The sequence below is a fragment of the Falco peregrinus genome, chromosome 7, assembly GCF_023634155.1.
Source record: "Falco peregrinus isolate bFalPer1 chromosome 7, bFalPer1.pri, whole genome shotgun sequence".
NCBI lineage: Eukaryota > Metazoa > Chordata > Aves > Falconiformes > Falconidae > Falco > Falco peregrinus.
Genome location: NC_073727.1, coordinates 38,162,523 through 38,189,228, shown reverse-complemented (window position 1 = coordinate 38,189,228; position 26,706 = coordinate 38,162,523). Strand labels below are relative to the sequence as shown.

The 26,706-nt window shown below is 36.9% G+C and overlaps 1 protein-coding gene across 11 annotated transcripts in view; it reads left to right on the top strand.

The window, feature by feature from the left end:
* HBS1L (HBS1 like translational GTPase) overlaps positions 1 to 26,635 on the top strand; it is a 61,061-nt gene extending 34,426 nt beyond the window's left edge. For 8 of the 11 annotated variants that reach the window (XM_055810951.1, XM_055810950.1, XM_055810953.1 and 5 more), the window contains 15 exons: positions 1,167 to 1,215; positions 2,018 to 2,112; positions 7,403 to 7,659; positions 8,139 to 8,304; positions 10,538 to 10,655; positions 13,890 to 14,036; positions 14,728 to 14,802; positions 15,587 to 15,704; positions 15,881 to 15,949; positions 19,202 to 19,306; positions 21,346 to 21,436; positions 23,058 to 23,166; positions 23,782 to 23,882; positions 24,781 to 24,925; positions 25,995 to 26,635. In XM_055810951.1, the coding sequence (XP_055666926.1) occupies positions 1,167 to 1,215; positions 2,018 to 2,112; positions 7,403 to 7,659; positions 8,139 to 8,304; positions 10,538 to 10,655; positions 13,890 to 14,036; positions 14,728 to 14,802; positions 15,587 to 15,704; positions 15,881 to 15,949; positions 19,202 to 19,306; positions 21,346 to 21,436; positions 23,058 to 23,166; positions 23,782 to 23,882; positions 24,781 to 24,925; positions 25,995 to 26,006 (1,657 nt within the window). In that variant the 3' untranslated portion in view covers positions 26,007 to 26,635. Of the gene's footprint in view, positions 1 to 1,166; positions 1,216 to 2,017; positions 2,113 to 7,402; positions 7,660 to 8,138; positions 8,305 to 10,537; positions 10,656 to 13,889; positions 14,037 to 14,727; positions 14,803 to 15,586; positions 15,705 to 15,880; positions 15,950 to 19,201; positions 19,307 to 21,345; positions 21,437 to 23,057; positions 23,167 to 23,781; positions 23,883 to 24,780; positions 24,932 to 25,994 lie in introns of those variants that run through there. The other 3 variants (XM_055810961.1, XM_055810955.1, XM_055810952.1) reach the window with 2 other exon arrangements.
* The last annotated feature ends 71 nt before the right edge of the window (positions 26,636 to 26,706 follow it).

Here is a 26,706-nt window from a genome sequence, read left to right as displayed (position 1 = left end):
GGAAGTAATACCTTTAAGAATAATTTCTGGGGAAAGCAATCACTTATGGCTAAACTTTGCCTTCCTCTGCAGCTTTTATTAACTTTAACAGGTGTCCAGGGTATAACTGTTGTGGAGAAGAAATTGGTCCTCCTTATGCTTTAGCTAAATTAGAGTGGTTGAGCTGTATTTCTAATTTTATCCTAACTCAGAACAGTTGGGGGTATGTCTTGTGAGAGTGTGAAAACAGACATTTGGATCAGAGTCTACCTACAACAGTAGCCAGCAGTGAATACTTCAAGAAATACATAAGGACAGGGCATGTGCATAGGGCATACAGTCAGTGGAATGTCATTACATGTAGTGTTCTGTGGCTCGCCACCATATTTTTTTCTTGATTAGGCTGTTTCTGTTAAAAATGGTTAATGCGTTTTTCTTACTTGGATGTACTTATTCTATTTTTGAACCCAACTTATAATAGCCGCCTAATCTGTGGTAAGAAATTCCATAGTTCATCCTCAGGAAAAAATTTGCAAGCATAAGCAGTTCCAACATCCCCGCCTCATCTCCCAGTGTTTGTAGTTCTGATCTGAAAGCATTTTTGGGAGTAAGAAGGCAGCATGGTCATTATTTTACAGTATCTTGTGCATGTTTGGTAACTGAGTGGAAAGTAAGCAGTTGCACCTACTTAGTCTCTTAAGCACATTTAATACAAGGTGTGAAGCTGATGTCATTACACCCTTTGTACGGCTAGATATCATTGCTAAGAGACATCACTTTCATTCAGCTACCTAGATGCAGTAAGCTCCAAATGAAAAATTTATGGGACTTTAAAAATCCTCTTTGCTGTTTGAGATTTGCAGTATATAAAAGGGAACAATGTTTGGGTGTTTTTCTCCTTGCCCTACTAATCGGTGACTGGCTGTCACAACTGGCCTCAATCATGAAATTCCTATCAACGTCGTAACATCTTCATCTATGGTGTTTCTACTACACTTCTTTTTTTTGTGGGACTTTTGTGGATTAAATTAATTTGGATGTAAATTTATAAAAATAAAGGAATCTTAAGTGAGTGAAAAAGTTAGACCTGGATAGTAGCGACTGATTATTTTAGCTGTAATAATGACTAATAAAAGGTTTGTTTATAAATAAAAGCAAATACAGAATTTTGTATCTCTGATACTTAGCAACTCCCACATCTTGTGCATGTGTGCCTGCTCCATAGGAGAGAAGAAGGTAAGAATAATGCTTTCTCGTCTGTAGACTGGAGTAATTCCTGGACAGGATAGTGATGACTCAGTCCCTGCGGAAAGATGGTTGTCTTTAACATGCTTCTCAGCCACTCTGCCTTCTCTTCAGGGATCCTGAAGTAGTTTGTGTTATACTTGCTTCCATTTTTATTTTTTTTTTTTGTTATATACTATTTTTTGTGACAGAAAAAAATTAAGCCTTCAGGACCTGCAGGTAATTGCTTTAGAAAAATCCTCAATATTGTGAGGTGGTTTTAAATATACTTCACTTGTTTAGTTGTACTGCTGAAATGCTAATCAAGAACAAGCCTCTTCAGCTCTAGAAATTAGATGCACGTTAGGCATTTAGCTTTAAGTGGGAAGAATTAGGTAAGTGGAGCGATTTGTAAAAGCATGTGAGATTTGAAGCCCTGCCAGTCAATAAATATGGAAGAAAGTACAATTTAAGTTGTAAAGTTATCTGCATGCCTAAAGATCCCTGCTTCAAGGAGTCTGTCATGGCCTCCTTTCTTCTTTTGCCTTACAGGCACTGTGGAGACATTGCTAAGGCACTAGGACCTTGACATGAAGAATGAGGGAGGAGGCCTTGACCGTACTTGCATCACATTTTTCCTTCTCTGCTGTAGGACAGTGGCACTTGCTCTCCTGATTATTTTCCTAACAGTTGGAGCTTGACTAGCTTCTTTCCACAGTATCTGCATAAAGCCTGTGCTAAATACATTCTGGTTAGCTGAAGCATTGGTATTGTCTTGCAAACTTGTAATGACTTTGTATGTGTCTGTTTCTAGATTTCAAAAACAAAGCAAAACATGAACCCCTGCCTCAACTCCATGAGTATCACAGTTGAGTTTTTTCTTCTGCAGTTGTCTTCTGGATTGACAGTGTAAGGATGAGTTTTCAGGGAACAGAATGAATCTGTGTTTATTAACACCTAAGAAAGACTCATTATTTTGACTCTTTTCAGACCCTTTTTATGTTACTGTTGCATTGATAAATGTACTGCAGAGGGTTTACTATTATACAGATTTCTAAGTACATAGTTTATATTACTGACAAAAAAATACAGTGTTATAAATTACTCGTAGCAGTTTAGATTCTAAAACACCTGTAACTGTGTCCCTTACTCTCATCCCCAAAAACTGTGTTGGTGCAGACACCATTAAAAAGTGATTGTATAGTATGTATGAACTATTTTTTTTGTCACTTCTTATAGGATCTTAAATGTAATTCATGAACCGTATTTTCAAGCCAGTGGCCTAGCTATTCAGCCTTTATGATTGTCTTATGATGATGTCATATCACATAACAATTAATTTTACTTAAAATGAATGGGTTATTAGAAGTCATGAAGTGCTTTAAGCATTGATTGCCTTTTTTTGGGGTATTCTTAAGGGGATTGTCTACAGAAGATGGTTTGCTCACTTCTGACAAACTGTTTTTCTGATGTTCTAGCAAAATTATTTACCAGGCTTTTTCTTCCTGGTAAGTCATGAAGGAAGCCAGAAGTTGTGAGCAAAAAGAGTGATTATTTTAACCAGCCTGACCGATATTGTGTAATTAATAATTTTGAAAGGGGAAATAAACGTAGACATTCCTGTAATGACTGTAAGTACTCCGAAAGAGTCGGTTGTATAAAAATAATTCACTAAGCATCCAGACCAGAAGATTGAAAATAATGTTTAAGAGCTTAATTATGCAGAGTTAATCTTCAGCAGATAAGCTTTCAGGTTCTTTGAATGCATGGTAGCATGAACCTCTCAACAGTTGTTGAGATTGAGTATCTTCTAACATGTCTTACAACAACATATGTTGTATTTCTTAGTTTTCCTCAGAAAGGAGATGTAAGCATAACATTTTAGTCCATTTACTCTTATGGTTCTTGTTGGCAAGACAACGTAGGATGTTTCTGGCCTGGCAGTTTTAATTTTGACTAAATGTTGGTCCTTGGCAGGCTTTTGTGTCTGCTGATGTCTTAACAAGAAGCTGTGGTAAGCTCTCTTGACGTTTGTGCCAGAATTGCTAGTTGTGAGGCTTTCTTGAGTACATGACCTCAGTGCGCGTACAAGGTGTGTAATGGTTCTGTCCTTTAAAAGAAGTCAAGAGCTGTTTAATCAGAAACTCCATGTTACTGGCTAGCGGTGATGTGGCAGACAGGCACAGATGTTGGCAAATGCAGCTGCTCTTGGTAGTTCCATCAAGTCCTCATACAAAGCCACAAGCAGTTGGTTAGGAAGTGCTGTTCTTCCAAATGTGAATAATTCTTGATATGGTGGCTCAAATAGCTCAGACCAAGTTGGAGCTTTGCTACTGAAGATGCTTGCTAATGCAGTCGACTTGTTTATACCCTCAACTGCCTGCACCAGTGTATACTAGGTACTAGTATGCTATCCTATATTCTCTGTCATCTGCCAGAAATTTTCAGTTCAATAATTTTGAGAAATCTCAGTGGAAAAGGCTTACTGAAAAGTGTTTCCAATGTCACTAATTTCTTCATTGACTGTTAGAGATGAAGCTCCTTGGCATTTTTCTGAGCTGTTATCGAGCTTTAAATAAACTACTCATCTGGTTGCCATGAAGAATGGCTGTCAGGGTCTTACTGCTGCATCTCTTTTCATGTACTTCCATGAGACTGGAATTGTATGTTTTATCTGCCCATCTTCCTGTTTTGGTACCTAGCAATAAACTCACTTTTCCTTTCCCTCACATTGATCTGCTGAAAACTGAATTCACTCTACCCATTCTGAAGTTTATACTATGAAATGGCAAGTCATGGTTTATCATGGCACAAGTTGTTTTCAAGTTTCCAAAATAGGGTAGTACCTGAAACTTGCAAAACCCTAAATGGAGCGGTGTACTGACTGTTCAAGTACGGCACCACTGAAAAATTAGCAAGGCCTAATGCTATGGTGCCTGGAGTCACGTTTCACTCATTATTTCACTTGTATCTAGCGCTTTTTTTTTTTTTTTTTTTTTTTTTTTACCACCTAAAATAAAAAATGTCAGCTTTAAGCAGTAGTAGTCACAGTAAAAGCTACTTAGAATTGAGGGAGTAGTTATTTTATCTGTCAATAACTGTGATTCTTTCAGGTACTGTAATTAGTTTGAATTCTACCGCTTGACATCCATCCTAGTTCTGGGAATCCTTACTGACATAGGGTTTGGCCTACAGGATGATTAGAGCATCTGGGATTACAAAAAAAAAATCAATTACCTAGCTAAACAAAATAGAATTTAGAATCTTATAGGTAACCTGTCTTTCAAAATACATTTTGGATTTTAATAGTCTTGATTGTGACAGTCTTTGAATATATTTTTGAAAGCTACAGAAAAACATGAGAGTTATGTTTTTGGGTCACATCACTTGGAGCTTCATCTAAATATCTTTTACATTTTTCATTTTTTGAAATTTGGTTTGGGAAGAAATGCAGACGTTGAAAAGGAGAGAAAACTACTGCCAACTGCAAAAGTTGCTTTGATATGACTGCTTATACAAATACTTCTTTCTAGAACTTCAAATATCAGAATTCTAAGGAAGAAAACTTGATACCAGTGTAAAATACTGTATTTGTATTACAGTGTGACCTTTGCATATTGGCATTGGTCCTAGTACTTAAGTGTGAAAGTGCTAGATAGTATGCTGACACTGAACTGAAGTTTACCTGAAAAAAGGGAAGAAGATGGAAGAGAGCCTCAACCTTTATGAAGGATGTCTAATGCAAATTAATTGTAAATATTTGAAGATCTCTTAATGCATGATTCAGGCAAAAATGATCTGGTGTACTTTGTTATTCAGATTATTTAAAAGTTATATATAGAAAGCTTTGTCACCACAGTTTTGTGCATAATTGCCTCCTATCAACTGGACTGTTTCCAGTCAGTTTTTATGAAGTAAAATTCCCTGAAGAGACATTGGAGAACACAATTCTGCCATTCCAAAGCAGAGTTTTCAGCTTGATCTTAATGTACTATTTAAGGAATTTTAAAAATAGAGCCTTCTGCTCAGTCTTAGGGAAATGCACTGATCTTTTCCAGTAAAAGAGCACAAATAACTGTAGTGACTATTTTTCTGTGGAATAGTTCATGTGTAATCACCTTTCTTCATAGCTACATCTAAAGCAATGATGACCCACTAATTTTTGGAACTTGGGCAATCAATTGTATCTTCTTGTAAAGGGTATTCAGCTTGTCAAGACACGATGTTATATACTGGAACTTGTTTAAGGCTGTATTTGGTGCTACTGTACAGCTGGTTTCATAGTGCAGAGTTCAAAATGTCATGATTGTGTGACCTAAGACAGTAGCTTGATATTGACTTGCCCTTCTCTCTCAAGTGATTTAGAATATTTTGATAGGACGAGTTCTTGTGAACAGGCTTTATACAGAATTGTCTATCCAGGTAGCATCTGTGCCCCTGTAACCAGCATGGCTGGCATAAACTAAGTTCTTTGCTTAGCAAAGGTGAGAAATGTGTTTGTGTATCCAGCCTTGATGCAAGAAACAGGCCTTGGGTTATGGAACTGTAGGGGGATAAAAAAAAACCCAACCAACCACCAAATGAGTGCTCATATCTCTGCTTTCGAGTCTCAGAATCAAGAGAAAAACTTGGCTTTGGGCCTCATGAAAAAAGTGTCAAGTCAATAATTGGCTGCAGTACTGATTACATAGGTGGGTTCTGAAACTGAGGGGAAAAAGGGACATGCATAAAATATCCCATGTTACATAGTGCTGTGTAATGAGGGGCAAATTTTCTGTTCAGTCTGAACGTTTCCTAGGTTTAATTTTTTTAGACTGTAACCCTTGAACTGATTTGTTCAATAAACTTAACGTGCTTGGACTGTATTGTTTCCTGAGATACATGTAATGGAAAGGGACTAATACAATGCAAATACTCCTACGCAGACAGAAAATGAGAAGCAATGTCAAATAAAAGCAGTTGGTATCACAATGGGATTCTGAAGTACAGAATAAGTAGTTTTGTTTGTAGAAGTTGAAAAGAGGAAACTGAGGAGACAATTGTGGTACTTAAACAGAAAATGGAGAGAAAAATTCATACTGGATGTGCAGACACTTGAGTCTGAGAGCCTACATGAATCTGTTCCATAGAAAGCAGCCCGCGGCATGGTGGTACTGCATTGGAAAGGATTTCCATTTTTCCAGGGGAAGAAGCCTCTTCTGTATTGTTTTAAATACAGTACTTTGTAGGTATTTTCAATAATCTGTAATGGTCAGTGGTTGGTATATTGAAGTTTGCTGTGATACAGTGTTGTCACACCTGTAATTACTGCTTCTGTTCCTGTCTTGCTGCTTACATTAATGCCTCGCTGTGGAGCTCTGTCAGGCAATAAGAAAGCTTTTGTTGTCTTAAAGATGTTGCTTAGCGTTCGTTTTTAGTGGTCATTTCTGCCATAACAGGTGAAGAATCATATTGTATATTCTCAGAGTGCTTGTGTAAATTAGAAAAATATCTCATTTACAAATTGGAGAGAAAAAGAGTGAGAGAGTGTAATATAATAATATATATAGGATTATTTATTATTAGGATTAGTATGGTGATCTGTTGGAAAACAGGGTGTTAGAGAAGGAGAGTTGGGGAACCCAAATCTCCTTAGTCCCAGATGCCTTGTTTTATGCATAGAACACATTGTATTGATAAATATAACTTATCTGTTATGGCTCTGTATAAGCATTGCACCATAAATTGCAGCTCAGGTATGTATGCTTAGTTCTTTATGCTGTATTGCTGTTCTCACTATAGAACATTGCTACGTTCCGCTGTAATACTTGTAGCGTATGTGGAAGCTGTTTTAGAATCCATGCTTCAGGGTTGACTTAGGCTCTTAGTTCAGAGACAGCCAGCTCTAGTTGCTCTGCACAGCTGTCCTTTCCCTCCCCATTAAAAGAAGTGGCTGTGGGAAGCTTTTGTTTATCTGTTTCATGTATTTTACAAGATTATTTCTTATCTTGCTTTTGTACACAGGGCTTTTCAGACAAGATGTTCAGAGCTGGTATCTGTGCAGTTTGTATCTAGCTGCTTATCGCCTCCACCTTAACGGGTTTATCACATGCTCTTTGTCTGGGGCTTTACAGGGTAGTGGAAGGAAAACTTAGTTTCTCTCCTATATTTCTACAGCTTCTTTGTCATTTGTATTCCTTGTGTTTTCTTTTTTCCCTAGTGTGATTGCTGAAGAAAATGGCCATGCTAACACACCTCAGAAAGGACTGTTAACTGAAGACGCCAGTGTAGCTTCTGGGGTGCTTCAGGCAGTCTCAAAATCTGCTCTTTTACCCCAAGTAGCGCAGGTTTCAGAAGAGCAAAATATGGTGCCTACTCCAGTAAAAAAGTCAAGCAAGACAAAACTGCAAATAGATGTGAAAGCAGAGTTGGAGAAGAGACAAGGAGGAAAGCAACTGCTTAATTTGGTGGTAATAGGTAATACTGTTAAATTGTATTTTTGACAGACATAGAGATTAAAAACTGTGGTGATCGTATCTAGAAGTAATACCGAAGCAAATCTATCCTCTCTCTAGGGAAGGGAAATTTCATACCGTTTTCAGTCGCGTCTGCTTGACCATTATTCATTGGAAAAAGAGTACATTCAGATGTCCTTGACTAGGGCAGAGGGGTTGATTTAGCTTCCTTTTGAGAGTATAATAAAATGTACTTTGGTTTGGTTTCATTCTTGGCGGTGTGTTCTTTTTAGTATGAATTTGGACATCCTATATTACTGTCATGCTCTGTTTCAATAAATTTCCTCTCTGTAACTCTCTTACAGGATTGTGAAATTCTGTGGATTGCATAGGCATTATTAGTGCACATGATTTTCATAATGGTTTAGTGTTTTTCTTCTTGTACTGTATTTAAAATCCTTAAAATAATAAAACTGATACAGTGTTTATTTCCCTCTGTAGGACATGTTGATGCAGGTAAAAGTACTTTAATGGGTCATCTGCTCTACCTTTTGGGAAATGTGAACAAAAGAACTATGCATAAATACGAACAGGAATCTAAGAAGGCTGGCAAAGCTTCATTTGCCTATGCATGGGTCTTGGATGAAACTGGTGAAGAAAGAGAAAGGTAGAAATATCTTTTAATGGGAATTACCTTGTTTTCCCTGAAAGAACAGCATTTGTTAGAAAGTATCGGTCTACTAATAATGCTTTGGTAGAAATAATCTAAATTTAAAGATACTTAATACTTACAAAGAAAAATATTTGCTAATATGAGTACATGTTATCAAAAGAAAAAATAATATTCTTGTTTTGTTATAAGAAGTGTGAACAAGAAGCTGAGCATTTCATGACGTATTTCTATGCTGTGGAATGCAGTGTACGGCTACAATGCAGAATGCTTCTCATAGCTGAGTTAGTTCATTTAAAGCTGCCTTACCAATTTATTGCTGCCACATTTCTCTGTTTGATATAATTATATGGGAAAGATCTAGGTTTAAATTTTTCTGTGAAAGGCTGGCAGAATTATAAACTAAACACTGAAATGTCAGTTTATCACGTGACTTAGATTACATTAAATATAAAATCTATAAATTAAATTAATAAATAATTTATATTTTTATAACCTGTCTTTTATTATTGAAATATGAAATTTTAAATTAAACTTTATCATATTTAAGTAGTACATAAAGGGGAAGCAGTGAAGCTAATAAAAAAAAAGTAAGAGCTTTTGAGAACACTATATGGGAAGCTAAGGACATGGTATTCTGTGTTCACAAAAAAAGGCGTTTTCTTTTGTGTTTATTTTTTTACAATCGTTTGTCACCCATGGTTTCATAGCATATAAGCTCTTCTGGTTAGGAAGATAACCTTCACAATGTAAACTGATGCTTGAAGAACATGGAGTAAGGCAGTCCTTATCAAGCATGTAACTTACTGTTTTCAAAGGCAGATATGCTTTTGCAGTGTCCCTGTATATAGCTAAACTTTTGCCTGTGTGAGTCCTTTAATTTACGAAGTGCACATACACATCTGAGTGGGGGTGTCTGTCTTGGGTGGGGTGCAGGTACGAGGAGGGGGGAACAATCCTGAAATGACCAAACATAAACTTTGAAAGTAGCCTTACATCAATTAAGGCTGTTGATATTGTAGTGGTAGTGTTGTTGTGACATTACAGTCTTGAGGATGTAAAAGAGGAAAAGCTAATGGAAAGGAATTTTCTTTATCCTTGTAGATGTAGTGCAGTGTAAAACAAACAAACTTTGAAGATCAATTTCTTTCACAGATCTGTAATAAAACCATATTATGTTATTTTATTAATATAAGCTACCTTTGATAGGATGTAATTAACATGTGAAACAGGAAATAGAGACAAGTATTTATAGCCCGTGAAGAGTAAAATGTTAACAGAAAGTAATTTGTGGAATAATTGTCATGAGCCTTAAAAGTGATATTTCTTGGTTTGTGATTTTTTTTATTATTTTTTTTTAAGTATCCAACAGTTGTGCATTTAGGTACATGACTTCAGAAGATAATTTCTAATTATTAAGGGAAACATCTTCTGAATTGGTATTTTGGATTGATTGTGTTTTCTTTTTACTTTGAGTTTTGTATTTTAAAAGGAAAACTTTCTGGAGCCATCTGTAAATGTTTGGGGGTTGGGAGGGGTTATCTTGTTGGGTTTTTTTGTCATTGGAAGTAGCCTATTTTAAGTATCTGTGCTAATGTAAGAATTTCGTCCATTTAAAGTGCCTGTGTGTCTTCATTGTCTATAAAGGGAGATGGGGATGACTTAACACAGATAGACATGTGCGTTGTAGGTGTTTGCATTTGAGCAGATGAATCCTATCCTATTTGCCATGCAGAACATGTGGTTGTTAGTGAGATGTGGAACTGAGTCAAAGCACTGCCTTCCATCCCAGCTAATCAGCTTGTGGATTTTTGCATGTATAACTGTATTGCTATAGTCCCATACCTTCAATTTTTTTATTCTTGGCTGTGTTTTTGTTACTTTATGATGTCTTTTTTCTGAAGAGCTATGTATTAAAAATAGAATTAATAATGATACAAATATGCAGTACAATTACCATGTCCTTGCTGTGCTTGTTGGGACATTGTCTATAGGTGCATGGGGTTACTATTGTGAATTCTGCATGTTTGTTTCTTTATGACTAGAGTTACTGAAAGGCAGTTCTAGAGATCTGCTTTTCCAGCACGCAGGTTTCTTTTGGTACAGACTAAACCAAGTGAAAGCTATGAAGTGTATAATTTCACGATGGTGTTTTTAATAGCTTACTTGATACCTCTCTGAAGCTTTCAAAGCAGTTTTAATGGTGCATTGTGTATGTGCTTTGTTTAAGGGGAGTGACAATGGATGTGGGTATGACCAAATTTGAGACAAAGACTAAAGTAATTACACTGATGGATGCTCCAGGCCACAAAGACTTCATTCCAAATATGATCACAGGAGCGGCACAGGTAGCGTTGGTCTAAAACTCTTTTTCCAATGGCATTATTATTTATAACTTAAATTGTTTTTCTTCTTTTAAAATCTAAGATGAAATGGAATTATGGTGCTGAGATACCTTTGATATTTTCATGAGTTTTCTAAACTTAAGAAAATGTTTAACTGTAAAGGCAGCTACTTTGCTTTTTTGGGATGTTAACTTTTTGGAGAAGAGTTTTATTAGGGAAGTAATTTGAATACTAAGTTCAGTTTGATAACATCAGAGTTGAGCCTTGAAAGCTATTCAAATGTGGCATATGTCTACTCAACAAGAAGCTCTGTGAAAGTGGTCCCGTAGATAAAGACTTTAAGTGGTTTTGAGCTTAAAGAGAAAAGCTTTGTGTCATGGTTTAACCCCAGCTGGCAACTGAGCACCACACAGCTGCTCAGTCACTCCACCTCTCCCCTGGTGGGGTGGGGAGGAGTATCAGGGAAAAAGGTGAGACTCGTAGGTTGAGATAGAATTCAATAATTGAAATAAAATTAAATATAATAATAATTGTAATGGAAATGAGAGAGAGGGAAAGAGAAATAATAGCCAAAAGGAGAGGGGGGGGGAAAAAAAGAACAATACAATTGCTCACCACCTGCTGACAGATGCTCAGCCAGTCCCCAAGCAGCAGTCAGCAGGCCTAAGCCAGCTCCCCCCAGTTTATATACTGAGCATGACATTCTATGGTATGGAGTATCCCTTTGGCTAGTTTGGGTTACCTGTCCTGGCTGTGTCCCCTCCGAATTTCTTGTGACCCTCCAGCCTTCTCGGCGGCAGGGCCTCAGAAACTGGAAAGTCTTCGACTTGGTATAAACATTATTTAACAACAACTAAACCCATCAGTGTGTTATCAACATTATTCTCATACTGAATGTAAAACGCAGCATTGTACCAGCTACTGAAAAGAAAATTAACTCTATCCCAGCCAAACCCAGGACAATTTGGAGAGGTCAAACAAAAGGCATTCTTGTATTTAACAATGTATTTTATGTGGGATGAGAAAACATATTACAACGTTTATGCAGAAGTCATCTGTATTGCCAATAGGACTTTTGCAGAGAATACTTGCCACTTGTTTTAGGAACAGTAGGTAAAGTCAAAAGTACTGGGCACTACCCATTTAATTCAGTATGACACTTACCATTCTTATATAGGTTAGATATTTAATTTATGGAAATAATAAAGGGGAGGGGAGAATAATGTGATTACATAAAATGTGTGAAATTTTTTCCACTTAAAGGCACCATTTTTATAATACTAGATTTGATTCTTCAAAGTAGAGATTAATAAAAAATTATTTTTTTCCCAAAACGAAGCTACTGTGTAGAGTTTTCTGCTTTGTGCATGTCATTACAGTGTAAAATGTGAATTTTAACTTAACATCTCAGTAAGAATGGGTACTGCTAGTATGATTTTACAGTAAAGAGAACTATACTGTAAGAAGACTAGCTTGCCCCAAATTCTGCTCTAGCTCTGAAGCAGAGCCTGAGTAAGAATTCAGACCTTGTGACCCAATGGTTAGGCTGCAGAACAGTCAGAAGTTTGGAAATTAGTGTAGAGCTTGTACAGTTATCTGTATTATGGAGCATATCTTGTAGGAAGTCCAGGATTTTTAAAATTAGAAATTGATCTTCAGTTTCAGAACAGTGGAATACACCAACTCAGCCATGCCATTTTCTTTAGAACTTTATTTTGAATTGGTTTGTCTTTTGGGGAAAAACTAATACAGGTAGAAGTGTTAAAAGAAGACCTGCAGATACACCAGCAGTTGTATCAGTTCAGCAGAAGATGGGGCTGGCCAAATAGCACTTGTTATCTCTGTGTTCCCTCAGCTCTCGAGATGGTGAGGGGCTGCTCTAGTCTGGAGCTCTTTAAGGAATCACTGAAACTTTGCAATTTTCGGTTGCCTGTTAAAGTAGTCTCAGTGCTGAAGCAGTGGGTGGAAGGAAAGCATATGTGGCAATGGCTCTGATGCCTTTTTATCATGGAGAATTCTGTTAGGAGGTGAATCCCCAACTGCTGTTATGCAAAATGCAAATCAGCCTTATCAGGGTCAGGATCTGGCCTTTGATACATATGGTTAATTCACGTAAGTCCCGAGGTATTTTTTTATAATTTAGAAAATACAGGATGTCCTTTTTTGAGGGAGAAGTTTACCACATGTACTTCTGAGGCAGAGAGCTGTGGGGAAACTCATCCCTCATCCTTTCCCGTTCTCACACTTGGGCCGTCTCTGTATGAACTGTGAGGATTTCATGTCTAGGACAAGGCAAGGGGAGTTCAGAGCCAGGACAGTGTGCTGTCTCTGTTCCTTCTTCTGGCACCCCGAAGCATAAGCATATAAGGAAAGGGAGAAAGTACCGCTTTTTCTCCTCTCTTTCCGTTATGTCCATCTCATCAGTCCTATTAAATTTTCTTAAACCTGCCTCTTGATAGCAGTATCTTTGTTGTTCGCATCTTGTTGCTGTTGCTTGGTACATGAAGGTGGTCTAACTGGCTGTTACCAAAGCAGGAAAAGTAAAAGAAGTATTAGCAGCATTTAAGGCTAATAGCAAAATCTGTGGTTTTCCCTGGGCTTACATGCTGACTTTTGTGCAGTGCTGTCGAGTCTCTGATACCGCTTTGCTCTTAATGCTGTGTGGCAGAGAGTTTGCCTAGAAGATAAAATAGGCTTACACGGTCTTTTCCATCGTGTGATTTTGGCATGCTCCAGTGTGTTGAGTGGACTGTGAAGCATCCACATCCAATATGCAGTTGACCAGTTGTCCCAGTTGTATAGTGAGGTGATTTATCTGTAATTTTTGCAGCTTCTCACTATGAAGTTTTTCAGACTGAGGCAGGGAGGCATAGACACTGTGCTCATACCCATTCTTAAACTTCTGGAGCACGGGCTGCATTTGTTTAGTTGAGGTCTGTGCAGCACATCCATAGTGGGTAGTTTGAAGAGGACAGGTTCCCAAAACCAAGAGTTGGCTTGTGTTTAACAGAAAATGGTGGTTTATGACATGAGATGACATAATGCCATAATACTCACCAAAGTGGGCATGACTGAGCAGCTCAAAATACATTTAAGGCACATGAGGATTCCTCCCATGTAAAGTACATTTGTATATTTATTTTTTTTTAATTTGTGAAACATTGCTGATGGGCATAATCTTGGTAAATATGTCAACCTCTTAACCACTTTTGATTGTATTGGTTTTTTTTAATCTAGGCTGATGTGGCTATTTTGGTTGTGGATGCTAGCAGAGGAGAGTTTGAAGCAGGGTTTGAGACAGGTGGACAAACACGAGAACATGGATTATTAGTGCGTTCTCTTGGAGTTACACAGCTAGCTGTTGCAGTCAATAAAATGGACCAGGTATGTGCTTATTTTTTTCATTTTCTGAAGGGCTTCCACCTAGGATTGTGGACCCTGAGTTTAAAGATCAGTATTGTAAAACTAATAACAAAGTATCATTTCTTTCTTTGATTCTCTGCTCTGTCTCTTGTGTTTAGACTTTACAATACTTTTTTTTTTTTTTTTTGGTTATGGTATATTTTCAAAGTACACAGAAGGATAGTTGTGGTGCTAAAATGTGTAGGGGTCCCTCTTGTACTTGTGAAGATCTTACATGAGCAGTTAACCCAGTGGTATCTGCAAGGGCATCTTGGTGGTCATTCAGTTCAAGACCTCAGGAGCTTTACTTAAAACTGTAAGGTGTGTTAAATATTACTAGTTGTGTTTTAGATTATTACTGTGTTATATATAATCTTGCTAAATCTGAATTTTATGTAAGTTTATTTAAAAAAAAAAGGATGCTGTTCAAAGACAGCTCAAACTAAAGGGGCTTGCAAGTTAATCAATGTGTTGCTTGCTATCAGTAATTGTTAATGTATATGTTCAACTGAATCCACCCAGAAGTCTTGTGTTTATGAATTCATTGGGTGCTGTGTGTGGAGAACACCTACTGATACTACATGTTGTGTACACACAGTTGATGACATGCAGCTGTATGTTTGAGTCATAGTTAAAAAACTGCTATTTTATTATAATCTGTTTTCTATTTTAGGTCAATTGGCAACAGGAAAGATTTCAGGAAATTACGAGTAAGCTTGGCCAATTTCTTAAGCAAGCTGGCTTTAAGGTAATACAGATTTCAGTGGTTGTTGCTTTGTTCAGGCATTTGGATAGGATAAGCTTTTCTTACAGTCAGGTTATTTATTTTTTTTTAGTTGCTTTCCTGCTACTACTATGTGTACATATTCTAGCATATTCCATTTCTTACTGGTAGGGTGTACACTGAGCCCTGGCTAAGGTTAGTCAGTTCTTCAGTGATCTGTCTGTCATCAGCTTTGTTTAGGTCTGTAGAATCTTCAGGGCACTCACCTTATTTGTAGTTTCTTGGAATTGTTGACTGCAAAGCAGAACAGACCAAGTATTATGTCTTAATGTTTAGTACTACAGGATCGACAGGAGAGTTTTATACCAGAGCAGGTGTCAAGTGTGGATTATGAACTCATAAGAACACTCTCCATTTGCCATTCCTGACCGTTCTTGTGTTTCCTCAGATCCAACTACTATCCATTTGGACTGGTTGTGGCCTTCCTGAAATCCAGCAATTCAAACTGAAGTTTTGCTTGTCAGATAGGGAATTTGAGTTTGTTACCTGAACTTGGTTTCTAGTAGTTAATGTTGCTATCATCACGTTTAAATATCGCCAACTCTTTGTTGGAGTACTGTGATCAGGCAAGAGGTAAACAGAGAGGAAATGGATCCCCCGAGTAGTCTGCCTTCTCCAGGGGAAGTACGAATGTGCCAGTTGTTCTTTTATAGCTTAGATGTGTAACGTTTTAAAAATGCACCTCTTGTTTCTGCTAGAAGATCCTGTTGTTAATGTGTGCTTAACTTCTATTTGTTTTCTTAATTAGGAATCAGATGTGGCTTATATCCCAACAAGTGGCCTTGGTGGTGAAAATCTGGTCACAAGGGGTCAGTCAAGTGACCTCACACAGTGGTATAAAGGAAAATGTTTGTTAGAGCAAATTGGTGAGTGTAATTTTCCTCATTTAAAAATTAATATATCTTAGTCCTGTGTATGCCAAAACTTTTATTTTGGGGAAAGTGTGGGGCAAAACCTTTGGAATACAATGCAGTTGCTTTATCCCTAAGTGAGAAGTTACTGAATACAGAAATTCTAAAAGTTCTTGTCAATTTATTTGCAGATTCTTTCAAGCCACCACAGAGATCAGTGGATAAACCATTTAGGTTGTGTGTTGCTGATGTTTTTAAAGGTTGGTTGTTTTTATAGTTTTTTCACCATCATTTCACTGATATTTAACACAGGTGTTGAAAAATGATGTAAAAATAAGACTTAAAGTAGTAGCTCTATGTGTATCAGTAGTCTTGAACAGGAATATTAAGTTTCAAGCACTGTTCTTTGTTGAATTTTACATAGTGCTGCTGAAGGAAAAACATACTGGGAAAGAAATTGAGGAAGAAAATCTGCATGACCAGCTAATTGGCTATGTAATGAGTTGATGGTTTTGTGGGACAGAATTTGGGAGTTTCTCTCCCAAACTGGTTCCTGTTGCTTAAATTAATGTTTCTCAAACTTTCTACGTGTGTGACTTTGGTTTCTTTTACATTTCACTCTTAGATTTTAAGAGTTTGACTTGTTCCTTTTATGTTCATTGTTGTAGCTGTAAATAATGATACATTTCTTCTTTTTTGTATAAAAATTTGGGGAGTGGGAGGTAGAAGAAAAGGGTGGTGGTGGTCAGACTGTTATAACCAGCCAAGGATTTAATGAAAGGCAGCTAGCTATTCCCTAGCACGAATAGCGATATGGAAAGCAGCTATAACCAGTTCTTACTTCCATTGCCTGGAGAAAATAGACTGCCCTGAGCTCTTAAGGTTTTCATGGTAAACTTTTTTTTTTTTTTTAGTTAAATGCATTTACATTTACAGGTAATTTAGGAAACATAAGGTTTGTAATGCTCATCCCACTTGAAACATTCTGTAGGACCCTTGAGAAAAATTGCAAACTAAGTGACAGCATGATTTGAAATGTTGTAAATATTTTTCTATTTCAAAATTCATATTTTAAAATAAACTTTGCTTTATATATAGGGTGTTTATAGGGGGAGTACAAACAAACCAGATCAAAATACTGATTTTTTTTTAATTGGAAAAATCAGTTTTGTGCAATTTTCATGTGGGTGTTTGAGGAGACACTGGATGCTGTACATGCCCTGGGTTAGTTGACTTAATGTACTGAAGCCATAATGCTGAATATTGAAACTTTGCATGAGAATGTGACCGCTAGTTTCGTCATCTAGGTTGTCACTGCATGCTTTCTTTTCTTTTTTTTTTTTTTTAATAATTTTGTGAGCTGTGGGAAAGGGTGTTAGGATTGTTGATTGAGATCTTTTGAAGTATTATCATAACTTTTTTTGTTGCATCAATCATTTTGGTGTTGAACCAAGTTTCACAAAATGAGCAATTTTGACTAAATTTGTTCTGTGGAAAATATTTTTTTTTTTTTTTTTGCTAAAGTACGCAAAAAAAAGTCATGGCTTTGGAAGGGACTCAATTTACATATACAGGGTTTATCACTAAATGTGGCCTTTTAGGTGTTTTTTTAGGCTATTTTTTTCTTGGCTTGTGATCTCAAATTGGATGTCAGCAGAGGAAGTATCTGCAGGTTACAAGTACATGAAGCAACAGTTGTTCTCAGCTCTGTTCCAGTGGCTGTGTGTGCTCGGGAGGAGCTGTCCATAGAAGTGTGTAAAAAGTGAGAGTGCTGAGTGTACTCTTGCGTAGTTTGGAAAACCCCTTTATTAAGGTTACCCACACATATGATTCATCAGCCTCAGCCTGATTTTAGCAGTTGTACTTCATAGCTCTCATAATATTCTGTGCAGGCAAGCTATCCCCTGATGCAAGAGATGCCTGTAAATTCCTTCATTGCTGCATCAGTCCCCAGTTACCATATGATAATGCTGTCTAGGGTATGACTTGACCTGACTTCAGGAAAGCCTTGTCCAGCAGCCAAATTCTGAGGACAAAGAACATGTCCTGGCAGAAGCAAAGTACCATGATACACAGAAATCCAGCTATTTTTTATGCCCCCGATTCTGTTCCCCACTATCCATTTTGTACTTGTGTTGATTTCATGGGGAGCTGAAGGAACTTGACACTTTGCAGGAAGCAATCAGTATGGGAGAGGGTGAAGCTTCAAACACCACACTGGTTTACCAAGCCAGAGCTGGTGGTGATGTGAAAAAAAGAAAAATTATTCTTGATTGTGCTTGGGAGTGGTTAGGAACCTGGAACCAGTTCTCGTCTCTGGTTGCCTGCAAGTTCTGGTTGCCTTTAAGGTTGCCTGCAACCTTCAGGTTCTGTTGTGTACCATATTGAGGTCGTGTTTGTACTGTGACTTGGGGAGCAAGTAGCTGCTTCACCAGTTTTCTGTTCTTTTGACTTCTGATGTCATCTGTTAATTGACTACATTCATCTCACTTGCTGGAATGAATAGAGGAAGATCAGCTTGCAGGCATACTGCAATGCAACAGTACTTTCCCAGCTAGATAGATGCAAGCATTCATCAGTAAAATGGTGATGAATGCAAAAGAGCAAGTTGGTAGTATGTGACCTCAAGATTTGAGGTCAGTTTGCTCTTTTGAATTCAATTTTAAATTAAGCTTTTAAGCTAATGTGACAGACAAAATAGTAAACTGTTTGCTTATCACAAAGTTCTAATGTTCAGCAAAAGGTATACTTGTTGTTTGTATGGATACTGAAAATGACATTGTAGAATCACTTTGTGAGATTCTTCTTAAACACACATGCAGACACACTAAGGAGATGAGACATTTCTTAAAGTGTATGTGCTTAAATGTGCACGTGTAGCGTGTCTATTGAAAAGAACTGATGTATTGTTCACATAATGAAGAGACTATTAGAACGTTGAGGAAGAAAAACTTTGCAGATCTTTTAGATTCAGAAATATTTAAGTCATCCACAATTACAATAGCTCCTCATATTAAACAGGACCGATTCAATCTCTTGACTTTCCAGGACTAAAACTAATATGCAGACAGTATGTAGGATTCTGACTCAGTTAAATGGTAAATGACATAGGAATTTGCACCTGTATGCATGAGAATTTTTGAGAGGTCTGTGGTATGTTTTTATCTATGTTTGAATGAGAAAGTATTGAATTAAATGAAATTGTTAGAAATTAAGGGGCTTAATGTAATATGGAAAAACTAAAAAATATTTCTTGATGTACCTACATTTATGAAAAGAAGGATGTATCTCCCTTAGTTCTGAAAAACATAAGATCTAGAGGTTTTGAATTTAATGTTTCATTTTCGTTATGATGCGCAGCTGGCTAACTTGCAAGTACTGAACGCTCTACTTGGCTGTGTGTGGGGATTTGTATTAAAAACTTATGTATGCATTGCTGAAGGGCTAACTTGTGATGGGAAACTGACCTTACTAAGAAGTTTTTTGAAATATTACTGCTGTGTTTATTACAGACCAAGGATCAGGATTTTGTGTGACTGGTAAAATAGAAGCAGGCTATATTCAGGTTGGGGAACGACTTCTGGCAATGCCTCCCAATGAAACTTGCACTGCAAAAGGTACAGTCTTCAGAAGTGTGTTTACTTTCAGGTCAATACTGGGCTAGAAGCAGTTACTGAAATGGTAACAGACTGTCAAATTGATACCAACTGTCAAACATAAAATGTGAAAGCATAAAACGAATTTCTTCAGATGTGACTGTGACTGTATAAATATGTCTATGAAGAGTATGTGAAATCTTGCATGTTTTTTTTTTTTCTTTTACCGTGTCAGATATTCCAAATGTTACAGCCTCATGACTTTTTACAGGTTCTTCATAAAGCAATGTCAAAACATCTGAGTTACAGCAATGTCTATAAAAATAAGCAGTACAGGAATCATTAATATTCAGCTTTGCTGTGGAGTGTTACTTCTGTTAGGAAGTGTGAGGATGTTGAACAACCCTTAAAATTAATCTTATGAATTAATGTGAAAAAGCTTGAGAATTAAGTCTCTGCTGTTTGATGTTCATGAGATTTGTCACTGATCCTTTCATAATATTCAAACTTTCAGGATGCCATTGTTCTGAGCAGCTACAAAAGAGAAGAAAATTGGGTTTAAATTTCAATACCTTTGACTTCTGGAAAGAGGAATAGCTAAGTCAAGACATTAAATGTTTAGCTGTTTCCCGATTGCTGTCTTTAAACTGCAGAGCTGGTTTTGTTTCATATGCAAACACAAAGATAAAATTACGATTTTCCTACATTGACCAATGAATAAAAAATTAAGCCCTCAAAATAAATGAATAGGTTTCTGTATCTAACTATTTAGCCTGAATTCAGCAATGTGTCAGTTTATCTGTCCTGTTCTGTTCCGGAACCAGATCGTTCAATGCTAATTTGGGAAGCTCCTCAGTATGCCTCTGCTTGTTCATGTGGTTGTATGCACATTGTCTGCATGCACAAGAATGTTAAAATAACACGGATGAATATGGGTATCAGACCACTGTAGTCACTCCTCTGTTTTGCAAGTGGAGGAAGTAGCATGGAAAAAGATGTATTTTGAGTATCCCCAGTGGTGCAATTCTATGGTTTTTCTTCTGTACTGTCTCTCATATGGGTGAAATGCAGGTGAAGGTTGGAGGCATGCGTTCATTAAGCATGTTAAATAACATTATCTCCTCTTTACATTAATCATACAATGTTTACTGAAGATAGCATGCACATTAGGATTCCTGTTTTTCATTTCAAGAGGTTCTTCTCACTTATTCTTTCTTAGTCTCACTTACTTATATTCATTCGTGAGAATGAAATGTGTATGTGAAATTATTACCAACACTGCTTAAAAATCAGTACTTAACATGCTTGTAGTTGAGTGATGCTTTCTGGCATGTTCTTGACAAGTGGTTTTGGGAACAGATTTGCAAATCAATAAATACAATCTCTAGTGAAATAGAATTAGATCCTATAAATGTATGCAGTATTTATAAAAAGTGGGGTTTTTCTCTTTTCTTCTTGGTGTCTTATCAGAAACCTCAGAATGTTAAGTCAGGAGCAGTTGATTTTGCCCTCACCCACCAGCCAGGTTATCTTTTAAAGGGATTAAAATACTTAAAAGTCAGAATTATTTTTTTTAAAGATGCTTTCTAATAGACGCAATGTCATGAACGAAAGGCATCGGTTACACTTTTTTATGAAAGAGTCAGCAAACCCACTTAAGGTAAATGAAAGTTGACATAATACCATTAAAGTATATGAAAGATGCGGTCTAGGGTGTGCGTGTGCCTGAAAGGAAGGGTGGGGCGATACAGAGATACTAGTACTACAGCATTTTCAGGACTGCGTCATCTGCACTGTGTGACAAGTGCCCGGTCCTTTCCTCTAGCTTAAATAAAGCCATGTTATTGTGCAGGGTGGGGTGAGAGAATAGTGAGTCCTTACCACGGGGGGAAAAAAGCTTCCTCAGTCTTCTCAGTTAAAAAGCTTTTACTCTCAACCCATTCATACTGAAAATTGATGAGTAATGGTTGATGAAGCACAAATGGCCCAAACAGAACTGTTTGTTTGTAGCTCAGAACCTAGGTACTTCACTGTGAGGTTCTGTTCTTACTCATTTCCAGGAATCACACTGCATGATGAACCAGTTGATTGGGCTGCAGCAGGAGATCACGTTAGTCTCACTTTGACCGGCATGGATATCATCAAAATCAAGTGAGCAAAACTGGGTTTCAGTCTAAGTAACGGTTTGTTTTTAATGAAAAGCTTTGTTAAAGTATTACACTTAACAATCGGCGGTTTACTTGAAGAATGATGTGGCTACCAGGATATTTAAAACCAAAGTGATGCATATCACCTGTCTTGCATGTACAAACGTTGGAAACATCTGCTACATGTACAACGGCAACCTCAGAATACTGTTAGTTTTCATACTTTTCCCCTAGTGCTGACACTGATAACTTTCAAAGCCTTTTTCCTTAAGACTTGTCCTTGGACGTTCTAATTACTGAATTAAGTAAATCCTTACTGCTAAATAAAACAAAATGCTTTTGAAGAGCTTATTGCATCATAAATCATTCTAACAAAACCCATCCAAACAACTGCCATTGCGTACCAATGAGTAAATCTGGACAAGTGGAATTGACGGAGGCTTTATTCAACACATTTAGCTGCTTGTGATACTTGTTTTGGTAATTGTTTTGCTGACCCTTGTTTTTTTGGGGGTCCGATACATTCAGTGAGACACAGCAAATCTGTTTGTGTCTATTTCAGTCTATAGGTTTCATGCTAAGCATTAGCCTCAAGCTTTTTAATAAGTGTCAGTTATTGTTCAGGCTAGAAAATTGGATCCATAATTTGATCAGCTTTTTTACATTTCAGTTGGACTTCAGACAGCAAACTTTCAAGCTAGTGTTTGAAAAACTCCTTGCGTTGATAGTTTTGTAAATTTATGCTCTGTTAAGGGAAAAGGACAGGCTTTTCTGTATTGCTGTTTCATAACGGGGTTTGATTCTGTGTTAAATGGATTGGAAAAAAAAAAAAAGTCTTGTTCTGCTTGTTGAATAAGGCTTGAGTCAATTCATTAACTTGATGTCATTTATCTTTTGGAGATATATTAGATTTTTCAAGAAAAAGTATGAAGTTTTAAGTCCTCTTGATACTGATGAAATCTGATTACATCTGATATATATAGTTTAATCATGCTGTTTGGTCTCTTCAGTCGTGTTTTTCTGCATGGGACTGTTTTTCCTTTAATTTTAGATAGCTAAAGCCAGCCACTGTGATAAAGCTTGTCTACCTCGTGGGCTTGTAACGAGCAGCATCTTTCTTGTTCACTCCATGTAGTGTTCTTTGGAAATGAGTGCTGCTGAGAGCTTAAGTTCTGGAAGTGCTGATCATGATGTTCCTTTATCAACAAAATAGTTGTTACAGGGAGCAACATTGCAGTTTTGGGCACCCTGCAGTATTTTATGCTATTGATCTGAAACAATTAATCTCTGAATGAAAGTCTTATTTCTTCAAAGTACCTACGCACAGGAAACAGTGACATTTTTAGAAACTGATTAGCAATGGACGTAATTGTTCACTGAATTAGACAGACCTCTTCATGCATACCCACAAAATACCGTAGACATTGTCTAGGAATTAATTTCATTACAGGCTTTAATACGGTGTTCCTGGTTTCTTCTCTCCCCCGCCCACCCCACCCCCAGGTTATAGTAAAGCAGTGTTGTCTTTGCTTTGCTTGTCTTAAATATTTATCTTTTTCCAGCGCACTGATTAACATTTGTATGCCAAGATAGATATTGGTTTCTTTTGTTCTCCTCTCTTGTAGTGTTGGCTGTGTATTTTGTGATCCCAAGGAACCCATTAAAGTTTGCACTCGTTTCAGAGCTCGGGTTCTCATCTTCAATATTGAGGTTCCAATCACTAAAGGTTTTCCTGTAAGTCTCTGTGAAAGTTGCTGTGTTCATTACAGGCTGTTTTGGGGCTTTTCCTCTCCATGTTCAACCACCTGTATATGAGAGGTATTTAGTGTCCAGAAGTGGTTCTGTCTCTCCAGAGGAAACTGATTTATTTGTAACTTGAAGAGGATATAAGGGGATACTGTGGCCACTTATGCATATTCTTACTGGCTTTTAACACGCAACTGAGCCATTTTGGAGAACATGAGTTCCACCACAGTCAGGCTACACTGTGCTTTAGAAAGCTCATGCCTTTTAGGAGTATAATGATGCATTTAGTTATAAGATACCTTTTAAAATAAATAATATATCAGTTCATGCTACAGAAGTGCACTGAAGTGGCAAAAGCAAAACACTTAAAGAATGAAAAATGTATTTTTGATGAATTAATACATGATCTTTGTCATATCTGTAGAGATCACAAAGTTTAGGAACTGGGAACAGTTACTGAATGTGAGGCAGAGACTCCTGTAAGGAAGCTTTATAAGCATTTGTTCAAAAAATCAGTCTTAAAAGAAGTTGATGCTTTTAAGTATTAACACCTAGGATTTCTGATTATTGTAGAATGTTTAATAACAACAAAAATATTTTTAGGTGCTTTTACACTATCAAACCATAAGTGAACCTGCTACTATTAGAAAACTGTTGAGTGTCCTGCACAAAAGCACTGGTGAAGTGACAAAGAAAAAACCAAAGTAAGTGTTTTGAATAGTTAATAATTGCTCAAGAAATAGGCTGACTTTTGATTTAATATATGGTATATCAAGCAGGTTCTATTATATAGCTATAACGTGTTTGTAAGAGTATGCTTTCATTGTTCTAGTTGGTTTCATGTTTATATTTCAATGTGAAAAACCTCCTGCCCACTTGATACGTCTGTGGAGCACCTGAGAAGAAAATGACTTGGCTAAGTTCACTTGCAGAACTGGGAGTGAATCCTAGATCACCAGCTTGCACTTAAAGGATTATTCCGAGCCCCTCACCCCCTTTTTTTTAAAAAACGATCTCGTCTTCCTGCAATAGCATGGGAGCATTGCTATAATTCTGGAGATGGGTTGCTGTAGACAGCGGTTCAGAGAAAGAGAGATTTTTAGGGAGCCTTCCCATACAAGTTAAACTATGGGAATATCCCTCTAGTTATTTAAAGCTGTATTTGGATAGAAATGCTGTTTGGTACATACAACGTTATCAGAATAATCCTTTTCCAGAAATTGCGTGGCTGAAACTGTTGCTGAAAAGTAATGGAAAGAAAAATCTTGACTTCTGAAGAGCAATAAATTAGCTGTTTAGTCATTGAGTTTGAAATAACACTTGTTTTCTACTAGACGTGACAAAACAGGTGTTAATGAGGTAATTAACTTCAAAACAATTTGCTGAAGGTTGTGGTGGATATCCTCTAGAAGTTTTTAAAGAAAACTCAAATGCCATTTTAAAAGGTATGCTCCAGGCAAATGAGTTTTCAGTCTGGTGGCTTGGGTTGTACTTGAAGTCAAGCTTGATTATTATACTTTTGGCCTTTTAAGTGGTTGGTTGTTTTTTTTCATTTATGCATGCATGTATTTATAGTAGAGTTTTCTGCCTGTTTGCCTGCAGGTTCTTGAGTAAAGGACAGAATGCGCTAATAGAACTACAAACTCAAAGACCTGTTGCTCTAGAGTTGTATAAAGATTTTAAAGAGCTTGGGAGGTTTATGTTACGCTACAGTGGTTCCACTGTTGCTGCAGGAGTCGTGACGGAGGTATAGTATTTTTGTAACAGACCTTCTGTACTGTAAAGGAGCAGTGTTAACTTTCACGTAGCATTTAGTTTTTATGGTTAAGACCTGGTTTACACCCATTGGTCTAAAAAGTGAATTTATTCTGCTGAAAAAGAGACAGTCTTCAACAAGGTGTAAGGAAGACTTGCCACAGTTCTGTTAAGTTTATTAGGAGCAAAAATGACTCTATTTAGAATTTTTGACTTGTGCATTTTTCCCCATCTCATCTGTCACTGTTTTAACATACACTGGTCTTTCTGAAATCTAATTGCCTATATAACGGTACTGGAAGTAGTTCATAAATGAGACATGTTGGCCATTTTAATTGTGGCTAGTGGGTCCCAGGTCTTTTTCTGTTAGTGTTAAAGATGATTATGCATTTGATTTTTACTGATGCCTATAGACATTTTCTGATCCTGTGTAAGTGAGAAGGAAGCAAAGGCTGTGAGGCTAAATGTAAATGTTTTGTCTTCCATTAGGAGCAAAAATATGAATGTCCCCCTATCTGTCACTTTAAAAAAAATTTGCTATGATTTCTGGATTAGAATTGAAATTATAATTCTAGGCTTGAGGGAGAGCCATTTAGTCGTGTTAGTCACCTTCTGGTACTGAGACTTAAAGCTGAGTCATTTAATGTCAAAACTTGGAACTAGAGCATGAGAATTTCTGGCTTCTCCCTGTGTGCATAGGAGTGATATGCTACGTCTGTCAGAAGCTCTGGGCTTTACGGAACTTCAAGGCTCTTAATCTGTCTGGTCTTAAATAGGATCTACAATTACTTGCACCCATTTTTCATTAAATTTAACTTGAACTCAATGGGGTCCATGGTCTATGATACCCAATGTTTGTAGAAGAGTTGGGGACTAAACTCTTTGATTGTTATTTGGGAATTACTATTTTAGTACTTGTTAAATTGTCCCAGAGAATTTCAGAGCAAAAGGAATTATTTTTTCCACAGCTAACTATATCATGTTGAAAAAAGCTGTGACTGTTTTACATTTAGTACTCCATTTTTCACCATAGGTTTTTTTCCATTTACTTGTATTTTTAGATTAGAGAATGACAGTGGTGCAAGAACTTCACCGTCCAACCAAAATTCAATCAGATATCCAAACTTCTGTTTAAGAGTTGAAGGAACAAGTGCAATTAATCGGGGAGATGATGATGATGACAAAAGTTGTGTGAGACGTCTGGGGAGCCCTTCATCAGTCTCTCCCACTGCAGAACAAGATGCCAACTGACAAGGAACTGCTAATGTTGCACTTCTCAATCTCAAGAATCTCATGTGTTTCTCCACGTGGAATTTAGCCTTTAGAGAGCTTGACGGAAAAATTTTAGCAAGTTGAATTAGAGGAAAAGATGATGAATCATCATGAAACAAACTCCTTCCAGACATAAATTGTTTACATGTTTTCTTTGGTTTGCTTTTTTCCTGCACATCAATTCGTTAAAGTAACTTTATTGGTCTAATATATTTTTAGGTTTGAGTTGAATGCATATTCAGGGGAAAAAAAAGAGCTATTTACTTTGGTTTCAAGAAAATGGCATGTAGTATTATCTTGGGATTATTTTCCCTGTCCCAAAATTTATTTAAAAAAATTTTCTTTTGCTGTGTAGTGGAAGCTGTGCCAACATTGGCTAATTTTATTTTTTAAACTGTAAGAATAATAAAATAACTTTGTCTGAGCATAATTTTTGTCTCCTTCATCTTTTGTTATTTAAGCACTTTCAAATTGTGTTAAATCATTCTTTACTTTCCATAG